Raw genomic sequence first — 24,062 nt, forward strand, 5'->3', positions numbered from 1 at the left:
ACACCAAGATTTCTTCACTAGTCAGTTTTAAAGCTGGACTGGCTGAGACACAAGGAGGGGACAAACTAATTGCTCAATGTCAGATTATATGCCTCAGGCAGACAGAGCTCAGGATCCTCTTGGCTTCCTGATGTTTGCTATCACCTGTACAGCACACTGTTACTGACAAATTTTAGTGCAAGCTATCAGCACAACTTTACAGAACATTAAATATTAAACCTCTTTGTCTAGGTACATGCTCAGTTTAGGTCTTGATAGCTGTAGCTGTGACCAGTCTGGTTGAATTAACATTGATGGGCCTGCCTTAAGGTGTGCTAGCCTGAAAAACAGTGGAACCTGCCAAGTGACTAGGGTGAACCAGCTCCAGCTAAATTAATCCCTGATGTGCTACATTTTCACTTTTACATTAACAACAGAAAGTGACATATGCAAACCAGACCCGTGAACTGAAAACTCTGAAGATAAAGGGCCTCACAGCGCCTTTGCTATTAAGGAACACTCCATGCAGAGTGGGAAACCAAAGCTACCACCAGCAAGTGCCCTTATTAGGCATCCAGTAATTTTAATCACAGCTAGCAGACAGACCGCAGAGGGGTCTCTAAAGGCTAAATTGGGGGACACTGCAGTACCAGGATCTGCTGAATATCTTACAGCTTCCCATCGCACACCCATAGTCACTTGGCAGAGAGCAGGACTAATTGAAAAGACTTACATTTCCTTACATCCCACTTCCCTCTACTTCCCCCCAGTGCAACAGAGACTGAACAAGTGACTGAGCTGTGACCTCTTATCCAACCTCAGTGGCACTGAGGGGGGCGAGGGGGGTAAATGAGCTGCCGATTACCTGACAGACTAATTAGCCAAATCAGATAACAGGAAGCACTTTAAGAACACACACAGAATGTCAAGGGCTTGAAAGAGTTCTGAGCACCCACTGGGCGAAGCTAATGTGGTATAGAGAGAGAGAGAGAGAGAGAGAGGTTGCTTTTACTGAGAAGGTTGGGGGAGGAGGAAGGGAGTGATACAGGAGGGGAGCTTTGCACACTCTGTTTTTGTGGGGATGGAGAGTGTGACAGTCAATCAATCAAGCACTGACTCAGACTCTCATCACTATCATGTGCAAGCAGGAGGATACAGGACAAAGGCCCAGAAGAAACCAGCACATGCTGTGTCCGTTTGCTTGGCAACTAGTAAGATTCTTTAAAAATAAACAGAGCAATAAATACTTAGCATTTATATAGCTCTGTTCATCCATACATCTCCAAGCACTTTACAAAGGAAGGTAGCACTCTACTTTACAGATGGGGGAAACTGAGTCACAAAGAGGCTATATGACTTACCCAAGGTCCCACAATGAACCCATGGAAGAGCTGGAACAGAACTCAAGTTATTTAAAGACATGCACAACTCCAGGAAACTTTTCTAAACCCGTTCCAGAAAATACGTTATGCAACTGGAATAATTTCACAACACAAATATTGCTAGGTGGCCAAAATAAACCCAGGGAGGGGACTGGGAGTCAGAACTTTTGGGTTTTATTCCCAGCTCAGTCAATGATTTGCTGCAACACCTGAGCAAACCATTTACCCTCTCTGTGTCTTGGTTTTCCTGTTTGCAAAATAGGAATGCTGACGGGTGTTTGGGTGAGGATTAACGTTTAAGAAACGCTACAAGATCCTTTGGATGAGATCACCCAGGAAGCACAAAAGATATTTCAAATATAACTGACAAGTCTTAGACAGCAAAAAGAAATATCAAGGACTTTTCTGTTCTAATACAATTGAATTAAAAGGGTTATAGAAATTAATTTTTTTCTCTGCCCTTTTCCTTTGATCTCCTGTGTGTGTGTTATGCTCCCTGAATTCCCTCCCTCCCCACCCCGTCAGCAGCCTCCTTTCTACTGACTGCCTTTCGGTCCCAAAGTAGAATGCAGCTTCCCAGGGTCAGAAAGGTGGGGATATCATCATCATCAAGGATACAGATGCAGCCCAATGCACATATGGAGAATGCAGGTGAAAGACCGGGACTAGCACCAACGAAGCAGAAGCCAAATCTACCACCACTGAAATTACAGACCCATGCCCAACTAGCCTCTCTTAGACACACACATTCAAACTGTTAACATAATCCCCCTTCAAGAGAGATGATTAGCTCATGCATCATTAAGAGCTGAAACAAAACGACAGACGAGGGATGGTGATAATTAAGGAACAGGTGTCCTCTGCAAATTAGAGTACACCAGAACCAACTGGTGAAACAGCACCTTCATCCAACGCAAGGACAGAAAAAGGGCCCCTAGGTAGCAAAGAAGGAGGGTTTGAGGTCTGTCTTGGTCTCTGAGCACAACTGCAATTTGATGCTTAAGTAGAAGATGCAGGGCCTGATTGGTGTGTCCATCTCTAGACACACTTGTAAACTGAACCTGGAGAGGAAGCAGGTAACTGAATTTTGTAACAGTTGTGGGTAAAAATATAAAAAGTGCTTTTGGGGTTTTCCCTTCTAACTTCTGCACGGTTATAAATTCACCAGCTCCCAAGTAATCTAGATGTACTAAACCCATTGATCAACTTCAGAGAATAGCTTCAAACTCTGCCTCTCTCTCTCTCTCTCAAGGACTCTACTCCTCAACTTATTAGGAGTGAGATGAACACAAATCATCATGCCTGGAGGTATGGATTTCCCCCCACCCTTTTATAACAAACTATCCATTGCTCATCATAAAAGCCTGGTTTCAAGGAGTGAGGTGTGAGATGAATTCAAGAGCAGTCTAAATATTACATTACCTTCCCCATCCAACTCTCATCAATGAACCACATTGGGCTTCCAAGGATCAATAAGAATAAGGCAATGGCTTTGGCTGAAATGAATCAAGTTGCGCAGATTTGAGAGCAGACCCTGTTTATAGAGCAAACAGTGCTACGTGCTGAATTGTCTTTAAATGAGAAGCAGAGAGTAGTGGATGGGATTAAATAGCAAAAATCAACCCCCCAAGTTCAGTGAGACTTGAAACAGGACAGGTAATGGCCATCAGTTCCAAACCAGAAGCTCTTCCATTTAACCGGTAAAGGAGGATCAAAAGATCAGTTTTAGCCCAGTGACTGGGCCCATCCCAACCAGCTCAGAATTGGAGAGCTGAAGAGACAGACCAACCTTTTCAAAGATGTTTCGGATACAAGGCCTTGCAGCCTATTGGAAAGGTGTGTGTAGGAGAGGAGGAGATAAATATGAACATGTAGGCCAAGATTTTCAAAACTGGGTGTTTAAAAATAAGCGCTCCGTGCCACCCTGTCCCACCCTGCAAAATAAAGATTTAAGTACTTAAATAATACCATAATAAAAAAAATGGCAGTCGTGTTTCTCTCAGGGATGGGAGAAGTCAGCCATATTTTCATTCCAAGGATTTTTCAAATCATTGTGTCTTCCTCACAAGCTGCCAAGTTCACAGTGATCCAGCTTCTCCTCCCCAAGAAGTTAATTAACTCCATAATTGCTGTTGTCGCTTTACCCTCTTCCTGAAGAAAAGGTGAGCCTAGACTGCCATCTAAGACACAAGCCACCTCATCTGCCAACGACATTTTCTAGGCTCATCTCTTTCTCTAAAGTGAGCTGTTTTCAGGGCCGTCTCCAGGCACCAGCTCAGCAAGCAGCTGCTTGGGGCGGCCAATGGTGAGAGGCAGCATGTCTGGGTCTTTGGTGGCAGGTCCCTTGGTCCCTCTCGGAGCGAAGAACCAGCCACCGAATTCTGAAGTGGCGGCGGTTGAGCTGCAGATTGCGATCGTGGATTTTTTTTTTTGATTTTTTTTTTTGCTGCTTGGGGTGGCAAAAACCCTGGAGCTGACCGTGGCTGTTTTACAAACCCTGACTCACTACATGCAACAGTCAACAAAGCCTAAGTCTGTACAGAAAAAACGCATCCTCATGGAATTCAAACGGCACTACTCGTTACACACCAAGAAAGAGCTCTTGCATTTTCTAGTTCAACTCCCCTGCTTTCTTAGAAATATCTAAGGCCTCTATCACCCCAAGTTAGAGTGACCAGATGTCCCGATTTTATAGGGACAATTCTGATATTTAGGGCTTTTTTTTGTTTTTGTTTTTTTTAAATATGGGCTTCTATTACCCCCCCACTCCCATCCCGATTTTTCACACTTGCAGTCTGGTCACCCTATCCCGAATACTAAATTTTAGCAAAATAACCTGAGGCAGAAGGAACAGGCAAATCTTTAATTGAAGTGAATTATTGCACTCTGGTGGTTTACAATTACAGACAATGAATGGAGGCTCGTTCAGTTCAACCTGAACAAGGAAGAAGAGATGTCAGCCTTTCGGCTAAGGTGAAGTGCTGTGTCTAAGAGCTCCTACATCCCCGATGAGTGTGGGAGAAGGGAATCCTTAGCATGCTCTTGCAAGGGATTGGCTCAATTATCGGAGGGGGTCATTCCCTAATCTCTGTCCTCGAACCCCTTCCGTTACAAAATAAAATAAATATACCCACGCCTGTTGCAGTCATGTAGGAAGCCGTGCACAAAAAAATGAAAGCCTCTTCTCTTTGCCAAGTCCTGTTTGTGTTGAAGCCAGCATGACCCACTACATAACTAGATGGCAACCTGTTTGTGGCTTTTATTGAATATTATGTTTCCAGTCAGAGAAAATTAGAAGTTTGCTAGCACAGAACAGAAAACAACAGCTCGTCTCTCTGAATTATGCTGTGCCCTGATGGCCAGCCAACTCGATAGCTGGTTAGTTCTTGAAGTGTTAGGATGCCTCCTCCCTACCCCCCTCAACAGTTTTTTTTTCTGTCTATAACATTGCCAAGGTTTGGGGGTTACAACAAACAGGAATCCAGCTGTCAGTGGCTTCCTAGCCTCTCCCTCTGTCGGCTCTTAATACTTCAAAATGAAAGACAGGCCTGTTGACTTGGAGCCTTCTTGCTGCAGGGACCAAGATGGGATTTGCTGTTATTGTTAGAAACATGCACAGCAACTGAAAAAGAAACACAGTATTTATGTTGAAATTCGCATGCCAGGTAAGAAGTAGACAAGCCACTTTGGATAAGACGACACTTACAAAGAAAATCACAAGAAGGAAAGGGAAAGTACTGAAGTGGTTATGTAAACTGGATGGCTGTAGTGCCTCAGTCAACATCCACTTGTGACGATCAGCTGAGATACTCCAAGAGAATGTTGCCAGGTATCAGACATATTGATCAAGAATCAAATCAGGGAGAAGGTGCCTTATGCCAGAGTCAGAGGGTTTTGTTGGCCAAACAAGCTCTTTATTGGATCTGGAGGAAGCATACGTCGTCATTGCTCAAGTCCTCAGTGTTCAGAATAAGCAGACCACATTTTATTGAATTTGACTCTTCTCTCACAGCTTTTTATAAAGCAATGGGTCTCAGGGACTAGAACTAGCACCACGGACTCCACAAGTAAATGTCTGTGTGCTGAGAGTGTGAATGCACATGCCTGCCAAGGGACACTGATTGAAAACAAGTTTCATTCACAACTGCCATTGGAACTTGCTTAGTAGCCTTCAAGATCTAATCGGTAGAAAAAGCATCCACAATGTTTAGCATTTAATGAGAATTAAACTAACCTGAATAACTACTGTACCTTTTTGATTCAGAGCCTGGAGAAACCCCAAATTCTGAGCAATGTTTGCTTAATATGAGAACTAACCCCATAACCCCAGCCCTCTAAAACTCGACCCAAAGCAACAGCCAATTCCAAATCAAAATCTTTGCTCTGAGGCTCCTGGTTCTGACTGGTGGCAGAAGTGTGGACATCTCACATGCAAGCTTGTTCTCATGGTGATTTCACCCAGCGTCTCCAATATTGGTGACTGCACATCACAGGTTCTGAGCAGCTCTCGTCTTCCCACTGACAGGGGTGAGGGGATACCAATCAGCTTACTCTAAACATGGAGAAATCTGGCATTTACAAGCATAAGGTCTTGAGATTTAGATCCACTGGATCACTCTCTTTGGTAAACTGCTTTGCCTCAGCTGGCAGGCTAAACTGGATGCTTTACAGATGCTGCAAGGCTATGGATATGGAACATTCCCACAGCAGAGCGAAAGTCTGCGCTGGTTAGGCCTCAACTGGAGTATTGTGTCCAGTTCTGGGCACCGCATTTCAAGAAAGATGTGGAGAAATTGGAGAGGGTCCAGAGAAGAGCAACAAGAATGATTAAAGGTCTTGAGAACATGACCTATGAAGGAAGGCTAAAGGAATTGGGTTTGTTTAGTTTGGAAAAGAGAAGACTGAGAGGGGACATGATAGCAGTTTTCAGGTATCTAAAAGGGTGTCATCAGGAGGAGGGAGAAAACTTGTTCACCTTAGCCTCCAATGATAGAACAAGAAGCAATGGGCTTAAACTGCAGCAAGGGAGATTTAGGTTGGACATTAGGAAAAAGTTCCTAACTGTCAGGGTAGTTAAACACTGGAATAGATTGCCTAGGGAAGTTGTGGAATCTCCATCGCTGGAGATATTTAAGAGTAGGTTAGATAAATGTCTATCAGGGATGGTCTAGACAGTATTTGGTCCTGCCATGAGGGCAGGGGACTGGACTCGATGACCTCTCGAGGTCCCTTCCAGTCCTAGAGTCTATGAGTCTATGAGACACCTCTGAGAGGAAAATGGTCCCTGTTAAGATTAGTTGTGTAGAAACAGAAGCAAAGAGTCTCCTTGAACAGTAGGAAAAGCAGTCACTTCCTAGCTGGTGTCAAATGAGTAGTAATTCTGATGCCAGCTCTGCCTGGGCGAGATGTCCCTGAGCTCAACAAGCTACGCCAGCAACCTAGGTGAATGCTGGAGGCGACGGAGACAAATGCACCATGGCTAAGAAGTGCCTCTGACAGCCAGCTGGCCTAGCAGAAACACCTGATGAGCTCTGTGACATCTGGCCTGCTCAGGAGCCATGGCCCTGCTCCACGGGCTGTGTAAGAGCCCCTGCTCTGGCTCCTGCCTGAATCAGGTTCTCTCCTATAGATGACATTTAGACAACAACAGGGGAAGAGGAGCTTGAGTTTTAACACTGACGACACAGGCAGAAATGTGTGATTTCATCCCCTGATCTGGGACCTGATCCAAAGACTATTGACATCTACAGGGGGAGTCTTTCCACTGATTTCAGGGGGCTTTGGATCAGGCCTTCGGCAAATGTAAAGACTCTTCTGGAGCCAGTCCGAATGGTTTAAACCACACTTCTGCCTGAAAGAACTTAGCAAGTTTTAGGCTCCCCCCAACATGGTGTTTGTTCTTTGTCACTGAGGCTAAAACAGCCCAGAGTGTTTAGCCACTAAAAATGTTACCACTACTGACTTAAACACACCTATTTGCAGCCTAGATAACCGCCACAACAGCGCCACCACCTCCACTGTGGCACCCACCACCCTATTCCCCACACCCCAGCAGCCTCAGCCAGTCACACACAGGTTGCAACGCTTATAAGGACCAATCTGTTACAGATTTCAAGAAGAGGCTTTGTGGGGCTCACTTTCTTGCAGTTCCCTGTCTCAGACCTCCTTCCAAGCCTCCTCTGCTGTCCCCCCTCGTGACAGAGGACACGCTCGTCCCTCCTGCGTGATCTCAGCTCTCCAGCTAAAGTGCCAGATGGCGCTTTACTTAGGGCTGCGTTCCAAGCGTCATCCGTCACCATCTATGGTAAGATATAATATGTGAAAAAGGAGACTGATTGTTCAAACAAGGTTCCCTCCAGACCCTTTATAAAAGCTTAAAGATGAAAGATGGAGAGACAGAGCCCCCAGTGGCTGGCGTGTGGACCATGGCTGCTGCTGTGTTGACTGGCAGGAAGTTATCAGGAAGCAGGTAATTATTGATTCTCTTATTTAAATTGGTTAAAATGATAACCCAGCAGCAGAAATGGGATTGCTCAAAGAGGCTGAGAGATTTTTAACCTCTTCTTCCCCCCTCCGGGCAGTAATGAAGTTCCATGGAACAACGCTGCCTCCATTAGACACTGTATGAGTAATACTTATAGATAAAGTGTAACTGGCCTCATTTCTACCCCCCAGAGTAAAGGAGAGCTCCTTTGTCACAGACATCTGCTGCCAAAGCATTGCTGGTAATTAACATGCAGCTCTCAGGATACACCATGGGGGTTTTTACAGTCATAACTCATAGGGAACATATTGCTTGTACAAAGAGCAATCTTCACAGCTTGCATTCTCCTTCGATACACAGGATCTACACAACATGGCTGGGGCAGAGGTTGAATATTCTTCTAGAGCCAGAGCTACAGCTGGTGAAAGCTGAGATAGCTGCACCGAAGTAAGGGGAGTGATGCCTACAATGCCAACTGAGGACATCGCCCTTAGTGCTCTGAGGAATACGTAGAGCCAGTGGTGGCATTACTGCCTAATGGCTGGTCAGTGGCCTACGTTAAATGCATCTGCTTGTTTAAATCCAGTTCCAAATGGACAAGTGTCCATTCCACGAAAAACACTATCACAAGTCTTGACCTCATTGTGGGGGTCTCAGAGAGACTAAGGACTGAACGGACCAGAGCCTGAACCTCCCCTGTGGCCCCTAGATAAAGTCCCTCAACATCAAGGCTGCAGCACATTGAAAGGGCAGCGTGGTGAAGTTGGCATGGTGCTGTCCTGGCTGTATCTTTGATGTGGATGAAGAGAGGGCTGTCAGAATCCTGAGCAAGCACATTTCAGTGAGCGCTAAGTTCACTTACCCTCCCACCGCCAAAGAGACCCAACACCCCCTACCAAACCAACCACTCAGTTCCCTCCTCTCCTAAATTAAACAATCCAAACACGGCAAAGTGTTTTCAGAAAGTCATCCTATGCAGTCCCTGGCACACATAGCCAGGACTGGAGCCAGCAGCAAGCTTGCATTCTCTGGTGTAAATATGCTTCCGTAGTCATTTTTCATGAGCAAGAAAAAGAAGGAGACCAGCAATCTCCCGAGGTGACTGCCATCTAATTCTCCATCGATGGGGTATTTATGGTACAATCACCTGCAGTGTCTTGTAGTCACTTTAGCGCCTCCTTGACCCCTGACCTCCCCTACTCTGCATCTAATTGCATCCGAATGGAGTGGGAGGGGAGCAAAGAAGCTGATGGCAGTAGGAGAGCAGTTTGAAAGTGGAATGTCGGGTGCATGATACATGGCAGCCGTGTAGAGCGAAGTTGCAGAGCTGTGCCCGGCTGTGCCCTCCACAGGCTGACCTCAAAATGGAGCCGAAATAGAACAGGAGCCTTCCTGACACTGAGTAGCCTCGAGGATTTTTTGCAACATTAGTGAGCAGGGCTATAAACAGATTAATGAGCTTCATCTAATAAAGTGTGAGAGCATAGTCATTACTACCCCTCCAACAAACACTGCCCTACCTCTATGCAGATAGTGGAGTATTGGCTGCTAACTCTATCTTTCTATTTAATATACTCCCCCTCCCCCCTCAGGTTAGATAGCTTTAAGGTGGAAGAAACAGACACGCAGCGTGGCATGTAGGCATGAAAGACCCGCAAGCATGCGTCTCCATGATCTTCTCAGGGTTAGGAGGTCCCTGGGGATCTGCCTTCATTAACTCTTCCCGCATACCACTTCATCATCTTTGCCTCCTATTTTCCTTCTCCTCACTTGCACTAAATTCTCAGTAAGGTTTATCATATTCTGGCCCCTGAAATGAAACCCTCTAGGCAATAAGGGAGTCTCATTCCGATTCACTGTTTGGTGGGTCACGGGGCAATTGCCTGGAGGCACATTAAAGGTGTCCCACGCATTGTATTTATAACTCCTGCTTTTACACGGCAGTGCTAGGGGCTACCTGTGGAGTTGGCTCATTCTGAGCCTTCTTCCTCCCCTATTTTGTCTAGTGCACACTACCCAGGCTGGTGTAATAAACCCTCTGGATCACTTCAGGGATCATTTCTGCCCAGAAGGGTGACACAGATCACAGTTTGCTACAGGACAAATCTGGTCAGTCTTGGGTTATCCGTATTTATGGTAGCGCCTATAATTCTGTCATCAGTACCTGCTGGTTTGGTCTAAAGATCACAGCTTTGGTCAAGTAAACATCAAGTATTTCACCCAAACAAAAGCAATAGCTCACAGGATCATAGAACTGTATGGCTGGAAGGGACCTTGAGAGTCATCCAGCCCCGGCACTGAGGCAAGCCACAACCATCTTCAGAGCACCTCCCTGAACAGCGCTCCCAAGGGGCTGAATAGACAGACGCTACCCTGCTCAAAGTCACTGTCCCGGTCTCCTCTCATCGCAATACTCACAGAGCGGCACTACCTTGCAATCTTATAGCAAGTCTGCCCTGGGGCTGATTACCCTTTCTGCCAATTCGCTAATGAAACTCTCGGAGAAGGAAGAAGAAAATATTGAAGTCACTGTCCTACTCGATGGAAATGCTTGTATGTAATTAGCCAGCCCAATAAAGTCGCTGTTTTGTTTAGCAGTAAGATCTGTTATTTCTATTTTTAAGAACAGTGGAAAAGTATTAGAAAATCTGCTGTTCAGGAAGTCTTGTACCGACCCACTCCATGGACAGCTTAGCTGACCCACCAGGTCTCTTCCAACTTCAGTTTCTATGATGCTGTCACTACAATATGAAACTAAACCCTTAATATAGCAAGAGCACTTAGAACTTATGTTCCATAAATGATTCAAAGAGAGAGAGACCAGTGGAGTCTCTTGAAACAGGCTGGCTTGAGAAGAGTCTTAAAGGTTATTTTGAAACCTTTCTGATTTCTGCAGATCATGACTAGAAATCAGTTCTGACACCTGCCCAGTTCAAGAGAGACAGGTCTCCAACATCAAGAGAGAAGGGTGTCATGTTTGGTGTCTTGCTGCCTGATTGAGCTCTGTTCCAACATAGGGTTTTATTTATAGAAGGATCTGTCCTCCCTCTGGCCTCTTGCAGGCACAGTGCTTACTGAGTACATCTACACTGCACACAGAGGTGGGATTGTAGCTCAGGTAGGCATTATTTATATTACTGTAGCCCCTAAGAGACCTAGTCATGGACTAGGGGCCCCATTGTGACAGACACTATACAAATGCAAAATAAAAGAAGGTTGCACCATCAGTTGCAGTGTAGACATACCCTCGGAGGTGAGATTTCCACAGAGTTAAGGGAAGTGCTTGGAGAGGAAGAAGGGTGATCCCCAAACCCATTTTCTAACTCTCCTTGTTCAAGACAGATGCTCACTAGCCAAACCCCCTTACAAATCTTAAACACATTGTTTATTGTTATGCATGCTATGACATGGGTAATCAAATCTCAGGCTTCAGAAAATAAAATAGCTGCTATAGGTGGTCAGGAAGGAGTCTGCCTTCCTTCCCACAATACAACATGGCACAACTGGCCAGCTGTTTTACGGGAATCAAAAGTATTGACCTTCAGCTGAAAAATCTGCCACTCCTGGAGGCAAGAGACTAGACTTGGAGCAGTGTGGTTATCCCATCTGGCAAAGCCTAGATCCCTAACAGAGACTCCAAAAGAAAATATCCTCAAATGGGCTAGTTTGAACTTCCAAAGCAAGCCAGGAGCAGACTGAAGGCAGTCACACTGCAACTCAAGTTGCCTAAAACCAGTGACATCCTACACTAATCGTACCAGCCAGACCTCTTCCTGTTTGGGTTGGGAAGCCTTTGGCCAGTGACCATAGCACACATGCCTGGGAAGGATCAGGCAACCATATGTAGGATACAGTCTGATGCCTTCACTCTCTGCACAGCCCTTGCTAGTTGGCTGGAGGCAGCTGAGAGAAGGACTCATTATTAAGGCCCTTTGTTAGGAGCGCTCCAGAAAAGCTCAGTGTCAGGATGAGTGACAGTGTAATCCAGGCCTCATTTAAGAAGAAAAACCACTTCTCATTGTGAAGCGAACAGACAGCTCTTTGCAAAAAAAACACATTCCAGTCCCCTGCACTATCGATTTATCTGTAATAAGAGACAAGCTAATCCTTTAAAGCCAGTCACTTCAATCCACGTCCTTCCAGTTTCTTGGAGTTCTTCCACTATGTACCAAAGAATCAGTCTCCTTCCCTGAGTCCTGGTACATTCGCCTTCCATCTGATACTCCCCTTGTCCTAAGGGAAGGGAGGCTGCAAAGGAAGCTAGCAAATCCAATACCAAATGCAGAACTTTAGCGCTAGGGATACTGACAAGTCTACATCCTTCTTGCGAAATGCTGCACAGATCTCTGCCACTGCATGAGCCAAATCAATTAAAAACAAAGCCTCATTCACAGAGGCTAGGCATGAACCAGTTTGTTTTTTTTTTTTTGGTTGGGAAACATTGAGGGGAAAAAGCCTTGTGAAACTGCCAGGTTATCTGTCAAAGACGCATGATGAGCAGGCAATAAAATGCGACTGAGACAGAAATTAATGACAAGACAGAGGGACGAATGGCCAAGAAAGGAGGGGCGAATTCAACCTTATTAGCTCCATGACAAAAAGCGGAGAATAGCTTTCATTTCCCAGACGCCATTTATTTTGGTGGAACTCAGCTCCCAGTTTTTGTAGCAGCTTCAGCGCAAACTGACCTCACTCTTTAAAAAGTTGATGAGATGGAGACAGGAAAGAGACCCAGAAATCAGCCCCTCGGACTGGGTTTTTAGTCATACAGTGCTGCATTATCAAGGCATCTGTCGCAAAAGTTATGGTTGCACTGGTTAGTTACAAAGCAGGACTTCAATCCTTTTGTTTCTCACATACCCACATGCGCTGCAGTATTCCAGAAGACGAAGATGCTGCAGCATTCTGGATCACTAATGTAGGTTCTTCCTGACTTCCAGTACTGTAACTGCCCACAGGAGTAATAACTGCCATTCTTTTACGCTGACAGTCATTTGTTTTTATTTCCACATTCATTTTGCAATAAAAAGCACTGGAGTGTTTGTAGTAAGGAACAACATGCTCAAGCGTTGGCAAGAGAATCTTGCTAGGACACATCCCTTCAGAGAAAACAGCATAAGAGGAGGCTACAGCAATGGCTCTATACTGCCATAGCAGCCCTGCTGCAAGCTGCAGTGGTTTGGCCTGTTACTACAGAACACTGCTGTATGAGTGTTCTAGGTGATTGTTGTATGCAAACAGGCATGGTGGCTTCACATCAGCACAATAAACTTCCCCCAAACAGTTTTCCTCATGATCCCTCTGTGCAGGCTTAGGCTCAGCACACCCAGCAGTGGATTCACACCCCCTTGGCAGCAGTGCTGCTTTCAGGTGATGACGTAGGATGGGGTCGGCAACCTTTTAGAAGTGGTGTGCCGAGTCTTCATTTATTCACTCTAATTTAAGGTTTTGCGTGCCAGTAATGCATTTTAACATTTTTAGCAGGTCTCTTTCTATAAATATTGTGACAGACCCAGGCCAGTAGGGTACAGGAGTCTGGTAGAGGGCAAATATATTGGTCACTGGATGAGTAGTTTTCTGTTCCCTGAGTGACCAGAGCAGGGGCTGCACTGGAGTAATCAGGAACCTGCTAGAACCAATTAAGGCAGACAGGTTGATTAGAACACCTGCAGCCAATCAAGGCAGGCTAATCAGGGCACCTGGGTTTAAAAAGGAGCTCACTCCAGTCAGGGAGGGGAGAGCTAGAGGAGAGGAAGTGCGTGTGAGGAGCTGGGAGCAAGAGGCACAAGGAGCTGAGAGTGTGAGGCTGTGCTGCTGGAGGACTAAGGAGTACAAGCGTTATCAGACTCCAGGAGGAAGGTCCTGTGGTGAGGATAAAGAAGGTGTTTGGAGGAGGCCATGGGGAAGTAGCCCAGGGAGCTGTAGCTGTCACGCAGCTGTTACAGGAGGCACTATAGACAGCTGAAATCCACAGGGCCCTGGGCTGGAACCCAGAGTAGAGGGCGGGCCTGGGTTCCCCGCAAACTTTCCCACTCCTGATCAGACACAGGAGAAGTTGACCGAGACTGTGGGGAAGATCACTGAGGAGAGCAAATCTGCCAATAAGCGCAGGACCCACCAAGGTAGAAAAGGAACTTTGTCATAGTATATAATATATAACTAAACTATTGTTTTATGTAAAGTAAATAACATTTTTAAAATGTTTAAGAAGCTTCATTTAAAATTAAATTAAAACGCAGAGCCCCCCGGACCAGTGGCCAGGACCCAGGCAGTGTGAATGCCACTGAAAATCAGCTCGCGTGCCGCCTTCGGCGCACGCGCCACAGGTTGCCTATCCCTGACGTAGGAGGTCAATCCTCCCTCCCACGGACACTTGTTCCTCACTTGCTGGCTCTGAAAGTCTCTGGGCCACTCTTAACACAGAGACCCGCAAGAATAGATACCCGAGACAGCAGCTATGATTGCTGGATGTGACTGCTGTGGGGCACAGTGGCGGAAGGTGGCAGAATACAGGGAAAGTGTTCTCAGCTGTAGAAGGGAATGCTCAGAACAAGAGCGTGTCTCACCTCAGAAGATGCACTCAGTTCAAAGCATCACCTCTCAACTCAAGGACTGTTCCCAAAACCAACGGACTTGGGGAGAAGAGTTAGATCAGATGCTCATGCTGGGACATCATATAAAGCAAGTGACAGCTGTTTTGGGGGACACCTCCACCAACGGTGGACACTCCTGCTCCCTCCCGCATCTAGAAGACTCAAATGTTTGTGCGCGCCTGCCTTGAATTTTTGCATGCTACTGAACAGCTGACACGCTCCACCACATAACTGGCTGCACTTCAGCTCCACTGCGTGGTGAAGTGATCCTTTATATATAGTTCATAAGGCAATTTGAGATCCTTTCGGCTCAAAAGGGTTTGTGCTAAGTGTAAGCTCTTGAGAGCCAGCTGGGGCTGCAGCTTTGAAAACCTCTCTGGAAAGGTTTTATCCACCAGGGTTGTATTCAGCAGAGGGGTCATTTGGGTTAAATAGTGGTAACAGCCACTCCAGTAAGCACTAGCATGTGAGGAAGGCAGGCTGTGGACTCAGGTGCTCACATGTGGAAGAGTTTTGGCTTAATTGGGGATGCCCTTCAGTAAAACCCTCTAAACAGGAAGGCTGCATGTTGTTTCTTAACAGTAGAATCTATAGAAAGCCGCATATGCAAGGACTCCAACCCTACGGGGGGGGGTGAATGAGGGCACACAAATTAACAGAGACATGGTTCTACAGTGAGAAACCAAAGGCACCGCCATGCCCAGATGAGAGGGACAGGTTCCCAAATGCAGTCTTATACCCGCAGAGACAGACGTGAGGTTACAGTCAGAGCTGTGGGGGGAATACCAAGGGGGCAGCTCTAGAGTCAGAGAAGGGGGAACAGGGAGATGGAGACGAGAAAAAAAGCTCTACAGATTGCAATCAAAGAGAACCCAAGCAGGAAGTGCCATGCTGAGACAGAAGAAGAGGGGAAAATGCATCTACATAAAATGTACTAATTCAGCTTTAGCCCTTTCAGGTTAAATTCTGCATCTAACGAGAAGATCTTTGTTCCCCTTGATTATCTCCCCACCCTTCTGCACCAGATTCCCTCAGTTTCAGACAGATCCTGCTCTGGTTGCTCATTATTCTAATCAGAACGTCAGGCTGGGGTGACATTGTCCCTTCCTGAAGAGAGATGGTGAGTGCTTAAGAGTCTGCTCATTTGATTCACCGCACAAGCATGTTTCCAACTGGGATAATCTCCATTAAACCATCTGTGCTCCCATCTTCACTCAACCCGCACCCGCTGGGCTGCCTGCGATACTGCAGCATCTGTGAACCTGTAAAAGTGGATGCCATGTACCTTTCCCAATAAGCCAAAACCCAGCACATCCTCCCGTGGAACAGATATACCCGATAGCCTTAAACGCTGCATCGCCAGGCTAGGGAGAGGAGCTTTTGCAGCACCTTCCTCCAAAATGGCATTTGCTTCCCCCACTTGGGAGTTTCAGTCTGTTATGGGAAGACACTGGGCTCCTGAGTTACCAGGAAGGGAGGGCTGACAGAAGAGAGGAAGCAAAAGCATTTCCGTCCACCCCAGTGCAGAACTGAGCCAACATTTGCCACGGTCATGTTCGATCAGACTCTCCAGATGGCTGGCAAGTCCCACGATTTAACCCCTTATTTCTTTTATGAGTATTAAATCAGTCAATTTTTCTCTAGCAGCAAAATCATTATTTCACCATATCACTAAGGAAGGATAACATCAGGACTGTAACAGGAAATAGGTACAAATCCAATGCAGAGAGGGTTAAATCTTAAATCCACTGTCCCTTCCTCCAGTCCACACAGAAAACATTTGGCTGGCCTTAAGGGAAGTGTTATAAAAGGAACTGCAGCAGGGCTCCATGACCCTAAATCTGTAGGCTAACTGCACTATGAAACACAGCAGCAGAGACTTAGATCTTACCTCCCTTTATAGCTCACTCCAGGCTGCCCTTAAAAATGGGCATAAAACAGCCAAATGACCCAGAAGTCACTCTGGCTGCGGAGGACGCCACTGCGTTGAGACTGACTGATTTGAAAGGAAGAGCAAAAAAGTTACCAATTTCCTTTAACTGCAATCAACGTTTGCCATCTACAGGACATGCAGCCTGTGCCTCCCTTACTAGCCGATTCACCCTGCATGCTGCACCAAGCGAACTCATGCCGTGCTTTTCACAACCCCGGCTTCCAGACTGAAGGAGGCAAATGCAAGCATCGAGTAACAGGACAGGAAGGAGGGAGTACAATTGAGTAAAAGCACCATTTGCCTTGACCTGTTTCTATCACAAGCCACCCGTATTTTGGGACGCAATTTACGACCAACACCACTCAGTTTATGCAGGATGACGGTTACTGTGGGCCCAACAGGCTACGTGTCATCCCTGCAGCCACACATACGTGCGCTAGACTCTGTAGCAGTAATAAAAATGCTGCAAATCTCCAGAGAGGGACTTAATCAGTCTAAACAGTCTCATTACGTACATGGTGCTCAACATCCACTTCCAAAAAGTAGGAATGAAGTTCATTTCCAGAGGAGTTTTTGGACATCAAACCAATAAATAGGATTTTATGTCAATCATTCTTCTCCTCCCTTTCCCCAGACTAAAGATTTGGTGCTTGAAACAGGGATTACTGCAATTGAGAAAACAGGGAAGGGAAAAAAAAAAAACCGGAGTCCTTGGGGGAGAGGCAGGACTGACCTTCTGCTGACAGGTGGCATTTGAGGTGAAAAAGGCCCAATTGGTATGATTCTTGCAGTTGCCACAGATTTCGCAGAAAACATTAACTTGACCATTTAGTCGTAAAAAAAATGTAAGTAAAAACGTTGCCAGTAATTTGCTGGCTGCGTACACACACGAAGTGGTGGGAGCTGAGGGGGATTCCTTCTAACTGAGGGTAGGGAGCAGAGTGCTGGCTACGGTGGTAACTTGGCTGGACTGTGCTGACCTGCTTAGACTCCCTCAGATCTGAGCATGCAGCTCAGCCATGGGGAACAGCCAGGAAAGATTGGAAAACTACAGACAATTGCTCAGGGGACAGTCTGATGCTCGCAAAGAACAGTGCTGGTTTCTTTGGAGGACAGTGTGACTTTCCTTCTAAGTTCTTGTGTTGTCTTTTTCCTCCTTCCCATACCAGGATTTAGTATGAGGAAAAGCTCCTTGGTTTCAGCTGCCTGATTCAGAACCCATTCACAAGTGGGAGAGTTAGGACTCCAGAACAAAAGGGCCCTGGCTTCTAGGGACATTTCTCATGCTAGGGAGGAGAAGGTCCCATTTGTTTATGTTCTTGAGAAGTTTATCCCCCTTCTCCACTTCTAAATGGCTTGTTTCCCCCTTTGCACAACCAGGCTCTGGCTATCCTGCTGTTCCTAGAGGATCCACTTCTGTACATAAACTTGATAGTTTAAGGTGATAGTTATTCCATGCTGAATGTAAAGTGTTGTGGTAGACACAGACACATTCTGAATTAGGAAATCTCTTTGCCAAATTTTGATCTCCGCAGTACAAAACATTTCACGTGACAGCTGATGTCAAGTTTTAATTTTGTACTACATACAATATTCCAATTAAGCTTGGGAAAAAAACCCAACACTTCAGAAAATAGTCATCTCAAAGCATCAGCATGTTTTGAGAAGAAAAAGCTTGATTGCACTACAACTTACTTTGTGGAAAAAGAAGTGACTACAGAGTTGGAAACAATGCAACAAGAGAGAAGAACAACAGCCCTTTTTCATTTGATGGAAGCATGTGCATCTGAGAATGTGTCACTCAGTACTCTGGTCTACCCAACTCTACCTTGCTGTTTGACCACAAAGCCTACTTTCCTATAGCACAAATTTCAGACTGTTTATGCTACTTCCTTGAAGATTGTTGTGGTTTTGAACAAGTTATCCTTTCATCTCTGGAGTTTTTCAAAGTGAAATTCCAACAAAGCAGGGTGGATAAAAATCAATGATTTAAACTAAATAAATAAATAAATCCTTTTTTAAAAAAAAATTAAGTCAGTTTTTTTGATAAAATGCTTTTTGAGGAAAAAAATCTAAAGATAGTTTTAATTAAGATACAGTATAGCTCAAAGATATCTCATCATGGAATAGAGATAAATTCTAATTCTATAGTATGAGACAATATATTCACGTAATGTTTAAGAAAAGTTTTGTAAATGAGTTCCAATAGTTCATGGATTAGGGATCCAATCTTGTGGGGTTCCACAGGCTTCCATATAGATTTAGGTTAATCCTTTTATCTACTCAGTGCTCAGTCTAAAACACACCATCAGAGATGCTTAGTTTTGCAGATCTCAAACTGTGGATGTGTGTCCCCAGAGGTAACATGCTTGTTAACAGCAAAAATGTTATTAAAAATAAATAATATATAGAGGTGAGAAATAACAGACCTCAACTCTATTGTCCCTCTGCAAATTTGTGTATACGGAGTCAATCCCTTACTGCTCTCTAAAAGCGCAAACTTTCAAAAAGTTCAGTGAATAGAAGAAGATTTTTGGGGGCGGAATAGATCTGGACAAAGAAGTCTGGAGATAAATGTGAGAAGCGAGGGACATATGCTTTTTTGTTAAAATATTATATGTTTGCTGTTGAAGAAAAAAATCCAGAATATTTAAGGTTGTTGTTTTAGTTAAATAAAACAATTAAGATGTTTGTCTGGTGATGTTCTCCTCCTAAGAGAGCATAGCAAGAAAATCTTCCAAATATTAATGATTAACCTGTTGAACTGAAGATAGTTCACCTCCCGATGACTTCATAAATATCTGTTTCAGTTACCTTTGGTAAATGAAATAACCAAATAATCATTCATTTTCTGATATAGTTGTAAAATGAATCTGAAAAGTTTTCAGAATAAATCACTGTTTAAAAATGTATAGTGTGTCCCTTCTGAAAATGAAACCTACATCTACCTCTGAGTTGTGAAGAATATGTATTAAGATTATAACAGCCAACAAGTTTTAATGTAGAAGACTTTTATGTAGAAAACTATGATTAAACAGAGTCTTCCTGACTAGTGATTTAAATCAATTTGCTTTAAATCAAATCCACCCTGCAACAAAGCTAACAACGGAGAAGAAAACCCTGTGTTCCTGTACTGAAGCATTTCTAGCTCCTTACAAAGTAACATCTGATTGTCACTGGACTGTTAAAATGCACATTGCTATAATTTAACGATACCATGTAAAATTTGCCACTTTGCAACACAAAGGAGACACACCTTTTTTCCCTGGACAAATATAACGCAGACATACCCGTTGGTCACCTGTTGTCTACAAGTTATAACAGAACAGTGAAAAAGATTCACCAGCACCGAAGGCAGTTTAATTTTTAAACTCCCTTCAGAGGCGTACCATATGAAGAATAGCTCTCCTGACCTTGACGACGACAACAACAACACTTTTTGCAGTGACTCAATGTGCTTCACAGACAGCTAAGTGTCAACACTCTTGGAGCTTTGTTAACATTACCCTCCTTTTACAGAGGAGTAAATGAAGACAGAGGTTAGGTGACTAGCTCAAGGTCAAGCAAAAATTGAACTGCAGAGCTGGTAATAGGAGTCCTGATTTGTCCTCTTCGACATACAATGTTGCCAATATGCTTATCTAGTAGGAAATGGTAGAGATATTAGTGAAGATGTTACTGAGCCCAGAGGTTGCACTGACAGTTTGGAGCTTTTCTGTATGTTCAGCCCATCGCTGGAGCAATTCCACTGATTACCTAACCATATCTCATAGTATCACACAGCACTGTTCCCACTGAAGGCAGTGGAGAAAAGCATTGAAACCTTTTTCTTGATTACTCAATAGATAAAGGGTTAATCACTGCCACAGACGTTAGAGGATAAACTAACCTTCAAACCTGAATAAAGACAAGCAGGGGGAATAAAGTTCATGAAAGTTGCCCACTCAGACTGCAGCAAGTAAGGTTGTTTGTTTGTTTGTTTAGGCTTTTTAAATTTTCAATTATCTTTATGAGTTATAGGTGTAATATCTGGGAGACGCAGTTAGTAATTAATGCATTTCTGCCTTTCCTGATGGGTTCCTTCTGTTCAGTCAAAGAGTTATTGAAATTCAGAGCAAAAATCCTCAATCATGTAGGTTTTCAAAGAAATAGGCCAAGATGCAATTTAATAAAGCAATAATATTTCTTTTAAATAATTAACCAGGCTGGGACATTTACTAATATTCCTGAGATCTAGTTCCTGTTCCAGTGTTATTACTGAAACAGTGAGGAGGGCTCAGGCATGTGATCCAGCCACCACACTCTCCTTACGATGGCAACTGAAAGTATTGCTTATCTTTACTCCTGCCCCTGGGTTTACCTGCTGGCACTGATGATCTGATGCATCCTTCCTCTATCTCTTTCCACTCCGCTTTTTATTTAAACCCGCAGCTAAAGTTCCAACAGGTCTGAGATTCAGGCTGCTTTTGCTTTCAAAGCTATTAAAGCTCTTCATCTCCTTCTCCCCACTTCTCACCCCAAACAATGGTTTCTGTCTTCATGTGTAGCTCCCACTCAAGACAAAGAGAGTTTGATTCTGCCATGCAGTAGAGCCACAACATTTTGATACTGCATCGTAAGCTAACCAGCCATGCTACTGAAATGATACATAAAAGAAACAGAACCATGTCTGGTGACATGCTCCCCCTCAAAGAGCAGAAGTTTGTATAAAACTACAATATTTCACACACACAAGTTGTTCAATATAGGAACAGATCTAACACTCGTATACAGCTTTGCATTCAAAAGGATCCTAATACACATAGTAAACTTTAAGACGCTGTATATAAAGTCAGAATCACTTCATCAAGCACTGAAGTGCAGCCACTTCTAGGTTGCAACATAACCCCTGTTTAAACAGTACTGAGATAGACAGCATGCAGGCCAGAAAGTGAAGAATACTGCATACTAAAGAGAATGCAGGGGAAATTTCGCTTAGCACAATGTAGTTAGCCAAACTATACTGTAGTCAGGCGATCAAGCCAGCAGTGAGAGCATTCAGCAAATCAGACGGGGGCTGAAGTCAGAATTCCTGACTTTGGCTGTTCATCTGAACACATTATGCCAAAGAAACCTGCGTACAACATTTCAGACCAAGTCAGATATAGGGACCACACCAGTCATCCAGTTCTGAGCACTCACCAGATAGAGTCTGTAAGCATCAATCCGCCTGATTGGCCCCCAGCACTTGTCTGTATCGTTATACTTTGTGACATCTTCAACACCGCAGGAGTGATTGCCAGTTACGCTGCTGAGAATGGGGTGGTAGGGAGGGGAAAGAGAGGGAAACAAAAGGAAAACAGTAATTAACATCCCTCTGAATACACTAATTGCGTCTTCCTCTCCCCTCCAGTCAAAGAGAATGGGGCATGATGGAGACACAGACATGCAGAGACTTTCCCCTGATCTTGCTGCTCTATCATAGGCCCAGGAAACATAAATCACTCAGAATTATGTAACCACAGAGAACTGCAAAGAGCCCAAGAATCTATTTAAAAATGCAGGTGATGGGACTAGATGGTTGAAGTTACTAACAGTGGGATACAGAGACTTGCACCTCTAGAACACTATTTCAATTTGAGCCCAGAGCGAACTTGAACAAACGTCATTCTTCTCTGACAGTTATTGTTGCTTATGAGGAAGGAATTGGTCTCAGTCTAATTCTTAATGGACACCTAATCATATCACAAAAGGACTCTGCCGTCAGCCTAGCTGGCCATCTCAACCGACAGGCCAAGAACTTACTAAGGATCACACCTGGGCACAGTCCTTCAATGACAAGCAAACACATGGGCGAGGTCAGTACAGTTCATATTGCTGCAGCCAGTGCTGCATTAACCACGTGGGGAAAACAGGACTTAGATTCAGTCAGGTCAAGGGACTCTTCAGCCAATTAATGCCAGCTTAGCTGTCTCCAGTGAAGGAGGCGTCCAACCTCACTACCCCATCTGTAAACGCCGATGACCTATTCTTAGGTCACCTCCCTCTCTGGCTTTCAAAAATCAAAGGCAAAACCAGGTTTACTGTATATTCATTAGCTCTCCATCGCAGGAGCACTCAAATGCAAAGGGATCTGTTCCATCCTCTATCGTTAGCACACTAGATCCCTGGGCTTACAAAGAATTGCCATCACTCACCAGGTCACCTGCATGAGCGAGACTGGCACAGCAGCTGCGTAGATCGCTAGGTCCCCATAGAGGTAGATGATTATACAGAAGTAAAACAAGTTGACCCCCACTGTAAGAAAAGGAAATGCATTAATAGAAGGGCTGGGGCCAGGTGAATCATTGAACTCTGCTCCTAAAGGAGTTAGTGGTTCACAACACCTCCTTGCCAGGGGAGTTTATTATTTCATTTTCTCCATCAAAGTATGTATTTATTTGGTAAAAAATTTCATGCAGGTGAGAGGTGCAAAGCTAGCTGCACTGGAGGCTAGAACCTTCTGCCCACAGGAGATGTACAGCATAGGCAGAAGCAGTACAAGCTTCCTCTCACAGCCCTGTCAAAGAATCAAAGCTTACCTCTGGCCCATTAAATCCCTGGCCTCTTCACTACGATGGCCCACAAGGAAGACTAGTGACAATTGTGATGATGGCTTTGGTGCCACGGACACCCACTTGCTAGAAACTGGACTGAGAGTAGAGTAACCAACTCCTTTCACATAAGCTACACATCAGGTGGTGAAGGCCCTCTGACATGGAACAGATATAAGCCAGCAACCTGAAGGTAAAAGGTGCCCTATTCAAGTAGGAACACCCAAGCCCATCAGTTCTCTCTTCATTCTCTCCCACTCTTTACATAAACTTATTCACTAGTGCCAGTGGCACAAATCCTGTGTGGAAATCATCTCACTTGAAAGCGAGAAGTGCCAAGCGACTGGTGAAGTTGAAATGCATTGAGAGTCTCACTCTGGAGTACAACAAAGCATTGAGGTAGTTTAAAGAAGACTGAAGAGACAGAGTACTCTGAATACCTGCTCATTGTAGAGTGGCCCTTTAGCATTGCACTGACTTGAAACTCTGCACCTACAAATCTCCTGAACTCCCCAAGAGCTTAGAATGTCAAGGTTGGAAGGGACCTCAGGAGATCATCTAGTCCAACCCCCTGCTCAAAGCAGGACCAATCCCCAGACTCCTAAATGGCCCCCTCAAGGATTGAATTTACAACCCTGGGTTTAGCAGGCCAATGCTCAAACCACTGAGCTCTCTCTCCCCCTCTTAGCCATGAGGTTTTAGTCACGCAGAGCTCCCAGGTTCTGCAGGACTGAAGCTAAGCTTCTTTGGAAGGCTTCTGCAGAGTTTATAAACTTTGAGCTTAGTTTCAACCCTGTGGAGCGTGAAAACTAATTCTGCAGTACTTCTGATGATATTAAATCTGAGCTTTACAAAAGTTTCACACATTCTCCCCTGCCCACAAAGCCCTTCATCACAACCAGGTTTTACATGTCCTGCATTCAGCTGGAAGAAGGAAGACGAAATAGAAAACCTCTGCAACAAAGCTAGCTTTATGCACACAGAAAAATCTTAATGGGGCACACAAAAGAAACTCTGCTGTCATAAGCTGAAATCAATGAGGATAAAGAGATGCCAAATTACACTGCCCCAACTTTGAAGAAGTGGAGCCAATTGCCTCATTCTAAACAATACAAAGTA

The 24,062-nt window shown here is 44.7% G+C and overlaps 1 protein-coding gene across 6 annotated transcripts in view; it reads right to left on the bottom strand.

Annotated features, from left to right (window-relative positions):
- TMEM104 (transmembrane protein 104) overlaps window positions 1-24,062 on the bottom strand; it is a 65,825-nt gene that overhangs the window by 23,599 nt on the left and 18,164 nt on the right. For 3 of the 6 annotated variants that reach the window (XM_030533869.1, XM_030533870.1, XM_030533867.1), the window contains exons 7-9: window positions 22,548-22,647; window positions 21,553-21,661; window positions 7,499-7,660 (exon numbers count right to left, since the gene is read on the bottom strand). In XM_030533869.1, the coding sequence (XP_030389729.1) occupies window positions 7,499-7,660; window positions 21,553-21,661; window positions 22,548-22,647 (371 nt within the window). The remainder of the gene's footprint in view (window positions 1-7,498; window positions 7,661-21,552; window positions 21,662-22,547; window positions 22,648-24,062) is intronic. The other 3 variants (XM_030533868.1, XM_030533872.1, XM_030533871.1) reach the window with 3 other exon arrangements.

The sequence above is a fragment of the Gopherus evgoodei genome, chromosome 15 (assembly GCF_007399415.2).
Source record: "Gopherus evgoodei ecotype Sinaloan lineage chromosome 15, rGopEvg1_v1.p, whole genome shotgun sequence".
Taxonomy (NCBI): Eukaryota; Metazoa; Chordata; order Testudines; family Testudinidae; genus Gopherus; species Gopherus evgoodei.